The sequence below is a fragment of the Puntigrus tetrazona genome, chromosome 8 (assembly GCF_018831695.1).
Source record: "Puntigrus tetrazona isolate hp1 chromosome 8, ASM1883169v1, whole genome shotgun sequence".
NCBI classification, from domain to species: Eukaryota; Metazoa; Chordata; class Actinopteri; order Cypriniformes; family Cyprinidae; genus Puntigrus; species Puntigrus tetrazona.
The window spans coordinates 6,679,389-6,690,995 of NC_056706.1; the positions used below are offsets into that span (position 1 = coordinate 6,679,389).

Sequence of the window (11,607 nt, forward strand, 5' to 3'; positions counted from 1 at the left end):
ACATGCAATCAGCCTTCTGTTTACTGTAAGCACACTACGCAGTTGCTGACGTCTGCTCCTTTACAAGCTATAAAATAATATAGATTCCAAGTAGCTGTCATAACCACTTAACACGATTTTAGAGATGGCATTTCTCATCGTCATTATAGCTCTACTTTCTATATTCTTACAGAATTAGATGTGATTTCCATCTTCTCCTTTAAATAAAACAATCTGTAAATGTGCAGAAAGAGAGAAACGTAATATACATATAACACACAGTGGCAAAAGTACAATTTCCAACTTGCATTTTATTCCATCAAGCCCTTTACCATGAGTCATTAAAAGCATTCAACCCATTTTTTTTTTTTCAAACTATATACAATCATAAAGGACAGCAAAAACCTGTTTTACAGTTTCAACACTGCAACGTAAAGAGAACTGGAAAGTGATCCGAACCACACACACAATGAATAAATAGCATTGTTTTCTCTGCTTACATAAATAACTCTTAATTTAGTCTAAAGCAGGGATTATCAGACTTCCATTTCTGGATGGCCAAAGTCAAGCCTGCTTAAACACACCCTATCGAGATGATCATGTTCTCAGGTTTTGTGTTGGAGCAAAACTCTTAAGTGCTGCGGCCAACCAGGAACTGAATTTGACACCCCTGCTCTAAAGCATTAACAGCACCCGTCAATCTCTAAATAAAATATGTTCCACACTGATTTTGTCTCTATGCACACATACAAAAGACACGATTGGTCAACTTGTGCATCTATAAATTCGACAGTGAATGGACATTTGCCACTTATCCCATCACCTTAAAACGAGCTTGAAAGTCAGAAATGTCATGTAATGACTAACAGCACAGTTAATACCATATAACACGGTCAATTATTTATTGACCTGGAACTCACAACACAATGATGATGATGACATTTTGTTGTTCTGTGTCAAAGTGGAACGCCCAGATTTAAAGAGTAAAATGAAAAGGTATTCAGGCCGATACAATTCTATTAAAGAACTAAAAGAGTTCACTGAATGCTTAATTTGACTAGTTCTGTGATTATCAAATCATAAACAGACATCTGGAAAGCATTTAAGAGCGTTTTTTTTCTGCAGTAGGATGTGTCTGCAAGTAGGATGATTGTCTGCCTCGCTTCAGTTGACAACAGGAAATGGGGGTGGTAATTTCCATCACAGGAAACACAGAGGTCCTTTTACAGGAAAACCCCATGTCCATGGCAGTGCGTTGCACCATTCTGTGTGCCATCCTGAAAACACAAGCAATCGTCTATGGCACTTTGAAAATATCAGGAAACTGTTGAAAATCAAAAACATTGTACTTCGTTGTGAAACATTAGCCATCAAATCAAAAATGTATTATTTTTTTTTAATAAAGAGGCTATAGGCAGAATTCAGAAAACCCCTTCTTAACTTGTGTTAAAATATCGGTAATAATCGATAAGTATGAAGGATATAAAAATACTGTGGCTCTTACTTTATTCTCATGTATTACAGGCAGTCTGGATAACAGAAGAGGATCCTGGGATTCTTTAAGTGTCTCGTCTCCAAGATGAGACATAGAACGAGGGGCACAGAATTCAGACCTCTGCTGCCATATCACCGCCCCCACTAACAGCAAACTGACGATGACTACCAAAGGAAGAACAAATAAAGATGATCATGGGAACATCAGTCCAATTACTACAAGAAATTACACATAAGAACGTTTCTCAAAATGTGAACCGTGGCCCAGAAAACAGTCATGTGTGTCAATATTAAAAATGAGATTTATCTGAAAACACTTCAGGGTGCAAAAACAAACAAAAAAGTGAGAAAATTGCATTTAAAATTGTCTAAATTAATTTCTATAGCAATGCATATTAGCAAACAAAAATGACATTTTGATGTATTTCAGGTAGGGAATTTATCAAATATCTTAATGGAACATGTTCTTTACTAAATATTCTAATGACGTAGTGTATTTTTGGCTATTGCTATAAATACACCCATGCTACTTAAGATCAGGGTCACAAATGATGAATGCAAGAAGGTTGCAGCAAAGAAATTAGACCAACCAGTGAGTGAGAGGAGCCAAGCAAATTGTGAAACTGGAAAAGTTTTTCTTGTTTCAGACTGCAACACATCATTGCCTGAAAATGCAAAAATAATTATGAGCATTAAGTTTCTGTAAAGCTCATTTGAAACAACATGTTTATGAAATGTGTTAATTAGAAGATCATTATAAACCTGAATACTGTAATTCGATATTCTTAATCGATGACAAAAAAAACAAGCAAAAGTGGTATTCACCAAAAAAAAAAAGTGTAGCGTTTGATGAAAAATAAACAAACAAAAAAGTAAAATGAACAAATCAAACAATCATTTGTATAGTTACATTATATAGGCTTGTCTTGTATCATTTAAATAGCTTATCTATACATTTTACATTTAGTGTTTGGTTTTAAAGACATTTTTGGTAACACCATTTTAGGGTCTATTAACTAGTTGCTTATTAGCATTACTAAACGTTTAGCATTACTAAAATATCAGCCATTTATTAGTTGTAATTAAGCACATATTAATGCCTTATTCTACATGACCCTATTCTACATGCATAATCTTACCCCCTACCTAAACGTAACATCTATTTTACTAAATATTAATAAACAGCAGCAGGAGGTTAGGAATTTAATGAGGGAAAATCTGTTAATAGTGAAGTGTTCCCTATTCTAAAGTGTTGCCACATTTTCAAATTATATTTCATTTGCATTTGTTTTTTTTTGTTTTTTTTTACATACTTCCTGGGTCTTGACCTATATATACACACTCTTCTGAACCACTGTACAAAACTACACACCCAAAAAAATTGTTGCAAAAGTGGTTTTTGCAGCAAAAGTGTGATCATACATCAGATGTAGCATTGTGGAAAGTTCTCATGTGACCATTTATTTGTGAACCAGTGTGTTAGTACGTGCACAGGCTCTCTTTGAACTACAAAACCCCTGAAAAAGCCATTTTTAGACATTTTTTGACAATTACCATATAGCAGATGCAGATAAATGTAACATGTTTACAAGGCAGGTGCTTCTCCAACGTACCACAATCTAAAAACCACAAATCTACACAAACAAATGCTCACTAAAAAGTTGAGCAAATTAGAGATTTTCTTAGAAAAGAGATGAGTGACACCAACCTACGGCATGACCTGACGTTGCACGCGCACACACGGGTAAAAACACATGCATTTCAGTATAGATTCAAAATGTGAAGTATGCCAATTATGGATTTTTTTTTTTTTTATAAACATAGCACTAAAAGAAGTCTGCACAAGTATGTAATTTCCGTAACCTCAAAGAGGTTTTGAGGTTACTGAAATGACAATGCTTTCTGTGAAGCTCTGTTACAGCTGGTTTGTATCTTGCAGCTTCAACTTTTTTTCAACACAAAACTGTTGACTGAAACACACTGTGGTCTTCTGTGGAGCTGATTACAGTTTAACTGAATTTTACACATTGCTGAATTTTTTCTTGCACAGCTACTTTACATCAGAATATTAATTTGTTATGTTGTTTTCCTTACAGTTACTGTGACACACCTTTTTACAGAAAACAGTGCATTCACTTTTGTGGCTCTACCAAAAATATACAGTTAATATACGGAAGAAAAAGTTGAGTAAGAGATGTTTGTTGACTACCTGCAGCCTGTAACAGTGGGTGAAGGATGACCAGTCCAGCTGGTGAAACAGAACCCAGTCTCTGAGAAACCTGGAGCATGTTGCCATTGTGTTTGTCAGCACTACAAATAGAGTTGGTCACCTGGTCACTCCAGTACACTCGACTCTGCAGGGGGACATATTTAAAAAAAAAATTCACTAAACCATTATCAATGTAACATCAATAATATGTTATTAATTTTCCATAAATCAACAAAAATACTTAATATATGAATATGGATATTATTCAACATTATCAAGGGACACAAATGTGTGCGTGCGTGCATATATACGCAGACATTTTATAAAAATAAACTACGGTAATTGGTAGGGAAAAAATATATTGAGGAAAAGTGACGTGTTATTTACCTCAAATATGGCCAGTCCAAACGGTCGATCTAGATACCCGTTGGACTCTACAATTGTCTTTCTATGCTGCCCATCAAATGCAACTCTTGATATTATGCGCAGACCAGAGTCAGCCCAATACAGCAGACCACGAGGGATATCTAAATGAGAAAAAATAAATAATAATAAAAATAAATAAATAATAATGAAAAATTAAATTTTATATATATATATATATATATATATATATATATATATATATATATATATATATATATATATATATATATATATAATTTTAATTTTTAACCCTTTACTACGTGTCTAAACTTGATAAACTACTGTAAATCCATACTGAACTGGCTAAAGCTGAATAAAGACAACACTGTCTTGTGGCAGTTTTCAGCACAATCTGGATTTGCCTCATTTCTGACGTTTAACTGAACTTACTTGGAAACCTCTTGTATAAAGAGCTAAAAAAACAAAGATGACTCAGTGATTTTACACTATTTTTTCTTGTATACAACTCTTATGCTATAAGGCTGTTGAATTCAACCAAGCTGACTGGTTGAACATTATGAGGTGTGCAAGGGAAACATGGCCAAAGTAGTTTCAGGCAGGTCTTGACCACATCACATTACAAGCGTATCACAGCACTTCGCCAAATGTTTTTAGTCATCAACAAGATAAAAACAGGATCATTATTTCCAAGTGACAGAGACATTCAAAGTCCATTTAACACTGGTAATTAATGCACAGTAAATGCTTCGACACTATCAACCACAACATTCTCGTGAAAAGACTAGCAAACTATGTTGGCATTAGTGGAAGTGCCTTAGCATGATTCAAATCGTATTTTGTAGCAGTAAACGTAACAAGGCTCGATACTAGGGCAGTTACTTTTCACACTTCACATGTTAGATATTAGATACACACCAAATTGAGAAACTAACCGAATGTACAGTAAACAAAAAACTGGATTAAGTAATTTCTTAATGCTAAATTCTGAAAAAAGCAGAGGTGCTAATTATCAGACCTAAAAGCCCCACATGTAACAACCTAGACCACTGTCTAACACTTCATGGTTGCTCTTTTAATTCTTCTTTTCTTTAAAAGACATGTTTCTAGCATTTGTAAAACTGTGTTTTTCCATCTCATCCATTCTCAAAAGCCGTTTGATGATACCTAGAATATCAAAATCAGATCCATTTCCTATTTAGCACCCAAACTCTGGAACCCAACACTGTTCGGAAAGCAGATACACACTGCCAGTTTGAATCTAGATTAAATACACATCTCTTTAACCTAGCTTACACATAACACACTAGAAGCCTCTGTTTTTCAAATCCATTAAAGGATTGTTAGGCTGCATTAATTAAATCAGCCGGAACTGGGGACACTCCCCATAAAACACTATGTACTCGTTGCATCATAAAAAGAATGGCATCTATGCTAATATTAGTCTGTTTCTTATTCAGTTTCTCAGTTTCTATTCAGATCAGATGGTGGATCAGCACCCAGAGATGACCTTCATCGGACACCAAACACCTAGATGAGCCCCACAGACACATCACCGGAACCAGACACAGACACAGAATAAGTCTTTTGCACAATCTGGCATAGCTGCGTTTAAAAATTAACTGGAAATTAAGTGTTGAGCGTCCCGCAAGAGGAGGACTGGCCCCAACTGGGCCTGGTTTCTTCCAAACATTTTTTTTTTCCTACATTCTGTCACAGATGGGGTTTTGGTCCCTTGCCGTTTTGTCATCGTTATTATTATTTTATTTTTTCAAGCCGTTTTATCCATGTATTAATTTAAGCATGAGTTCAGTATAATTTATATAAAATCTTATAACACTAAGTGATAGAGTGAATAAAAGCAAGATTGTTGTTTATGAGAAGTCTAACCCAAAGAGATGGCGACAGGATCACGTATTGATGAAGTTATCAGCGCTATTCTGCTTGTCCCATCCAAACTGGCACGCTCAATTTTGGGAAGCGCTGCACTATCTGCCCAGAACACGTACCTAGAGAAGAAAAACAGGTTTAGTGTTCAAACTCATTCCGATGTGAAACAATAAAATAGAACATACTATATTACAATAAATTACAGTTTACTGTAGTAAAAACTAAAGTATACTACAGTATTTATTACAGTTTACAGTTCAGTGTAGTTAATATTACAGTATGCTGCAGCATTCATTAACAAAGGAGAAACAATATAATATACTTTACTATAATATGGTTCAAAAACACTATTGTACTGACTATGAATTAGTATAGTAATTTTTCATGTGGGATTCCGACAGCTAACTCCATTTATTCAAACACTATCCAACCTTAAAGGCATGCTCCACCCAAAAATTTGAACTCTTAAAATTTGAACAGTTACTCATTCTCTTGCTGACCCAGATGACTTTTTTTTCGTGGAACACAAACAGATATTTTGTTACGTCCCAAGGTATAAATATATTTTTATTTATATCTTTGCCATATTCGATATACCTGTGTTGACACAAGTCTGCCTTTTTGCAGTGTTGTGGTGTTTTGTTCTCTCTCGCTCTAGTCCCTCCCTCTCCAGCTAAATAAAGGTGGATTAAAGAGAAGTTCCTTCTTGCCTATTAACTTTAAATTTTTTGTTGACTGCGTAAATTTCCTTGTTAGCCCCTTTCTGCCCTCTAAACTAGAACGTGTATGTAACAATTTTTGAGTCTCTGTGTCTACATAAAATGAACTGGATGGGTACCCCAAAAAAATGACACTGATTTATCAGCTAAGCTTGTCGATTGTGGTTTTAGTGTCAACTTTGGGGGACCCTTGAACTATTTTTTGAGATAAGCTAAAATTATGCAATGAAGAAGACAGCATTTTTACCCTAGCATCGGATGGACAGCAACTGCAGTAGGTCTGGAGAGCCCAGAGATGAGCTCACTTTGTGTGGAGCCATTCAGAGAGGCCACGTGTAAAGCATGAGTACTGGTACTGACCCAGTACAGAAGCTCATGGATCCAGTCCACTGCTAATCCTAGAATGCCTGTGGAGGCCTTTAACAACACAGCTGGTCTAAAGTCACTGGAGTCTAAAGGCATCCTGAAAGAGACAAATAAGATTAAATTAATTAAATGGGTTTTGAGTTGGAACTATTTTTACGCATTTAGGCATTAATGATAATAATTGGTATCATTTAATCTGGACCTTTGGACAACAAAATTAACATCCAATCACAATTAGTGGCAGGTACTAATGACATATCGCATTTAGGCCACACGCAGACCGGGTATGAGGAGGGGCAATCCAACTCTCTCTGTTGACTTTGTACTGTATTTCAGGTAGGTGCCTCCTTGACATTTCTGACATAATGAAAAAAAAACAACAACAACAGAAAAACATGCCTAAGGGCAGCTATGTGATAAGGTGTACAGTAAATAAGATAAGAAAAAAAACAACAAATATGTTACACACACAAAAAAACCCCAGAATATATAAGGACACATAGTTTAGTTTTTCAATACATCTCGTCCTCTCAGGTTCACATAGGATAGTGAAATAATCCTTTGACGTGGTTAAAAACAATGAATGTTTTGTGGGAAACGGGTCATTTGTGTCAGAGCAATTTGAGCAATTAGGCCTTAATAATAATAATGGGTATAAGTCTGTATTTAATCTGGCTCCGCACCTGTAGATGATGTCATTCTCAGGAATGATCCAGTATAACGTGTTATTTGCATTAAGGGCAGAAACGGGTCCTGGTGGGGCTCTTATATGTGTGACGTTTCCTTGCTCAGAACCGCTGAGGTCCATCCATTTAACACCTTCGAGAGTGCTGACCACCACACGAGCAGCAACACCTGCACAAACCAAACCAGTGCTAAGCAAAATCATTTTTCGTTCACTAAATTAAAGCAGAAACAAACAATAAATATTAGAGAATTAGAATATTAAAATTTGGCCTTTGCAACTACTTACAATTTCTTAAAACCGCATTAAAAATACTAAGCTAAACTAAATACTACTACTACTACTAGTACAACAACAACTACTACTACTACTACTAGTACAACAACAAATACTACTACTACTACTACTACTACTACAACAACAACTACTAGTACAACTACTACTAGAAACAAACTAAGATTAATAAGATGCTGTATCATAATATAATAATAAACACTATAATAGGAAAATAATAATATGACATTGACACTGAGCCAAATACATATAGAAAAATGTCTAGATATGCAATCTTGACTGTCTTTACAGGCCAATTACATGTAAATCTTCCTCTCACCGGTAGACTTGCACTCTCCAGTCCCGGCGGTCAGCACATACCCTTCCTCACATTCACACGCAAGAGATCCATTGTTATGGACACAAATTTGATCACACACATCTGAATCAAGACAGTGGTCCACATCTGGAAGTGAAAAAAACAACATATTTACATGGAAAAGTTAAATCTATTATGACACATTGATAGACCTTTTTTATGTTTTGAAGACAACTGTGATTTACAGCAAATTATAGCATATCCAAAGAAATTTGGAATACCAGAGTAATATATTTTTAAGTGGTATTTAAAAATGTAATTAGTAATTTGTCACATATTAAGTTAAATGATTAGGTTTTATTTCACATGGAGATGACCTGACCGTTTAGATCATGAGCTGCTGAATACTAATTTTAGCTCGGCAACCACCCTCTTCTTACACTGCTACTCATGGGGAAAAAATGTATGTGATCACTGACTGCCATCTGTTTCTAGTTTACTCTATAAACACTACAGATTGTTTACACTGGATCATGTAATGTCAGAGTTGTCTTGTGTGGCTCACCCTGACAGTGTGTGTCAAGAACCAGCCTCATTTCACTAGGACAGTCGCACATGAAACCAAGAGGCAGATCAATACACCGATGAGAACAGCCACCGTTATTGATCTCACATTCATTGTCATCTACAGAAACAGAGAAAAAGACAAATAGTAATTCTTAAATAACATAGATAACAGGGTTCATTTATAAAGCACATGTGCACTCTCACACAGAGAGAGAGAGAGAGAGAGAGAGAGAGAGAGAGAGAGAGAGAGAGAGAGAGAGAAAGAGAGAGAGAGAGAGAGAGAATAGATGTATGAAAAGTTAATTTGCAAAACTATGTTTTTACTCAGAAATTATGTTCTTTTTTTCCCCATCGCATTCCAATTAATTTTGACTAGGTTAAAAAATAACTATAAAAACATAACTAATACAATAAAACATGATAAAATAATAAATGTTGGAGTCATCTGTTTTTGTGAGTAAACTCTTCATATATGTGCGTTTATGCATAAATATACCACAGTTCTCTTCATCACTGCCATCTTCACAGTCTTTGATGTTGTCACACCTCCCTGAATTGGGCACGCAGCGTCCATTTGTGCACCGGAACTGTGACCTAGTGCATGCTTGTGAGCATGAGTCTAACAGTTCATCTGCTCCATCAGAGCAGTCAGGCTTGCCGTCGCAGACACTGTGGGAGGAAACGCAGCGTGCTGCTGCCACACAGTGGAAGGAACCACCAGTGCAATTCAAACAGGAGATCTCATCGCTGCTGTCTCCACAGTCATCCACACTGTCGCAGTGAAGACTCAGAGGCACACATCTGCCGTTATTACACACAAACTGCTCCGTGCTGCACCTTGGAAAACCTGCGAAAGATGAGATTTTCTCTGATGCAAAGCTGAACTTTTAGATTAGCTAATCCAGTGTCACACGATCCTTCAGAAACCCTTCTAATAAGCTCATTTATTATTAGTGCTGCTGAATATTTTTTTGAAAACTGCAATACTTTTTTCAGGATTTATTTTTTTGATGGAAAAAAAAAACATTCTAATAGAATTTCTTCTTTTCTAACAATACAATACTGTTCAAATGTTTGGGGTCAGTAAATGTTTAACTCTTTTACTTTTAAAAGAAATTAAACCCTTTATTTAGATAAGGATGTGTTAAATTGAGTTATAGCTATGACTTTTATTGGCAGAGGAGACTTACATTTTCTAATAATCAATCATCATATTAGAATGTTTTCTGAAGGATCACGTTACTAAGTTAAAGACATTTTTTCTGAATAAGGTTTTAGTGGCACAAACTTATTACAACGGTTAAAAACCGCTGGGACACGTCGAAGGCAAAGGGACATTTCCCAGCTTTGACCACTAGATGTCATCGGTGTGCAACGTGTTAAAAAGCTTCGAGTAATGGACCTTTTCACGATGAAGATGAGAAGAAAGCTTCGAGAAGCTTCATTTCACCATCAATATTTTTTTCTTTCAAAGAAGAATGTCTGAAGAGTATTTCATGCTAAAACTAGAAATGCATCTCTTTTGTGTCAACACAATTACACAGAACATACCTGAGTGCTATATTCTTTTTGCATGCTTGTATCTCTGAAAGTCTTCAAGATTTCTAAATTCAAATTCTTATTAAACATTCATTTTGAAATGAACAAAATGGGGGAAAAGGAATGTGGAACCTTACATTATAGTGAATAAAGTTAACGTTATGCAATAACATAAAAAAGTTATACGATTATGCACTTTATATGGGCTGTCCAGGATATTATGTTTGTTTACACACTTAAGAATTCTTAACAGAACAGAATCAGATCTTCATTCAAGTCAAATGAATAAGCAAGGAGAATCCAGTTTATATAATACCTTCATGATAGATTTTTATGGAATGATGGAGTTGTCGTTATTAAGGGTTCAATCTAGACTACTATTGTCTATTAGCTCACGCGCGCACGTGGAATCGCATTTGTCAATACAAATGACGCGCAAAATGAAATTTAGTGAAAATACTTTTTTTTCATCCATGCTAAAGTGCATGCGCTTTATAGTAATTTCGAAAGTAAGAAAATATAGATATATATTGTACAATAAAATCAGGCACATCAAAACTTCGAGTTTGACAGCCGCGTGTGCCATCCGATCCAATCAGATGTCGCGACAGCGTAGCGCGCAGCGCGAGGTCCAATAGGGAAGTGTGAACTCTACCGACGCGTTCAGACGCATTAGACACATGCATTTATTATCGTCTGCCCACACCGATTAACGAACCGTCCTTTACCTTCTGTTGGATGTAAACGTGACACACACGTCCACAGCAGTAGTAAAGCACCGATGTGTTCCATGCCCTGCTCGGCGTCCTCTAGGTGCACGCTTGTCGCGAGACAGTGACGTCATTTCCGCCCCACGGAACGCGTAATCGCCCCCAAAAATTATAAAGTTGACCCCAGACAGTTTTGGGATAACAAGCCGCACTTAAATGTACGAATGTCGTCGTATTATATAACAGAATATCAGTCCAGACGGATAGCTCTTTTAAAGCATTTTTTGGTAACACACTTCACGCAAACAAATTACTTTGGTTTTGAATGATAAAACAATAGATTAAAAAAAAACAGTTAAAAATAAAGACGTGTGAACCATGTTCATAAGTGTGTGTGTACATGCAATGAACTGTACCTTTGGTTAAACTCTGCTAGGAAACCTTTGTGAGCTTCATTCACTCATTCTGCTCAT

At 36.0% G+C, this 11,607-nt stretch overlaps 1 protein-coding gene across 2 annotated transcripts; it reads right to left on the reverse strand.

The window, feature by feature from the left end:
* Nucleotides 1-272: 272 nt before the first annotated feature.
* Nucleotides 273-11,273, reverse strand: LOC122351102 (low-density lipoprotein receptor-related protein 8-like). Of its 2 annotated transcripts, none has more exons than XM_043247975.1 (12): nt 11,153-11,273; nt 9,382-9,732; nt 8,884-9,003; nt 8,340-8,465; nt 7,725-7,896; nt 6,923-7,138; nt 5,957-6,075; nt 4,070-4,209; nt 3,683-3,827; nt 2,064-2,138; nt 1,484-1,638; nt 273-1,256 (listed from the first exon to the last, which is right to left on the reverse strand). In XM_043247975.1, exons 1-12 carry the CDS (start codon nt 11,214-11,216, stop codon nt 1,203-1,205), a joined length of 1,737 nt encoding a protein of 578 aa, XP_043103910.1. In that variant the 5' UTR covers nt 11,217-11,273; the 3' UTR covers nt 273-1,202. The 2 variants fall into 2 exon arrangements, with proteins under 2 accessions (XP_043103910.1, XP_043103911.1); XM_043247976.1 differs by having other exon boundaries at nt 273-1,303.
* Nucleotides 11,274-11,607: the final 334 nt, after the last annotated feature.

Bases quoted from the DNA above. Each gene is read 5' to 3' on its own strand.
- LOC122351102 (XM_043247975.1), bottom strand. From the start codon at position 11,216: ATGGAACACATCGGTGCTTTACTACTGCTGTGGACGTGTGTGTCACGT. The intron at 3,828-4,069 runs GTAAATAACACG...GTCCCCCTGCAG, and splicing joins TTGGACTGGCCATATTTGAG to AGTCGAGTGTACTGGAGTGA. The intron at 1,257-1,483 runs GTAAGAGCCACA...TTGTGTTTTCAG, and splicing joins CTGTAATACATGAGAATAAA to GATGGCACACAGAATGGTGC.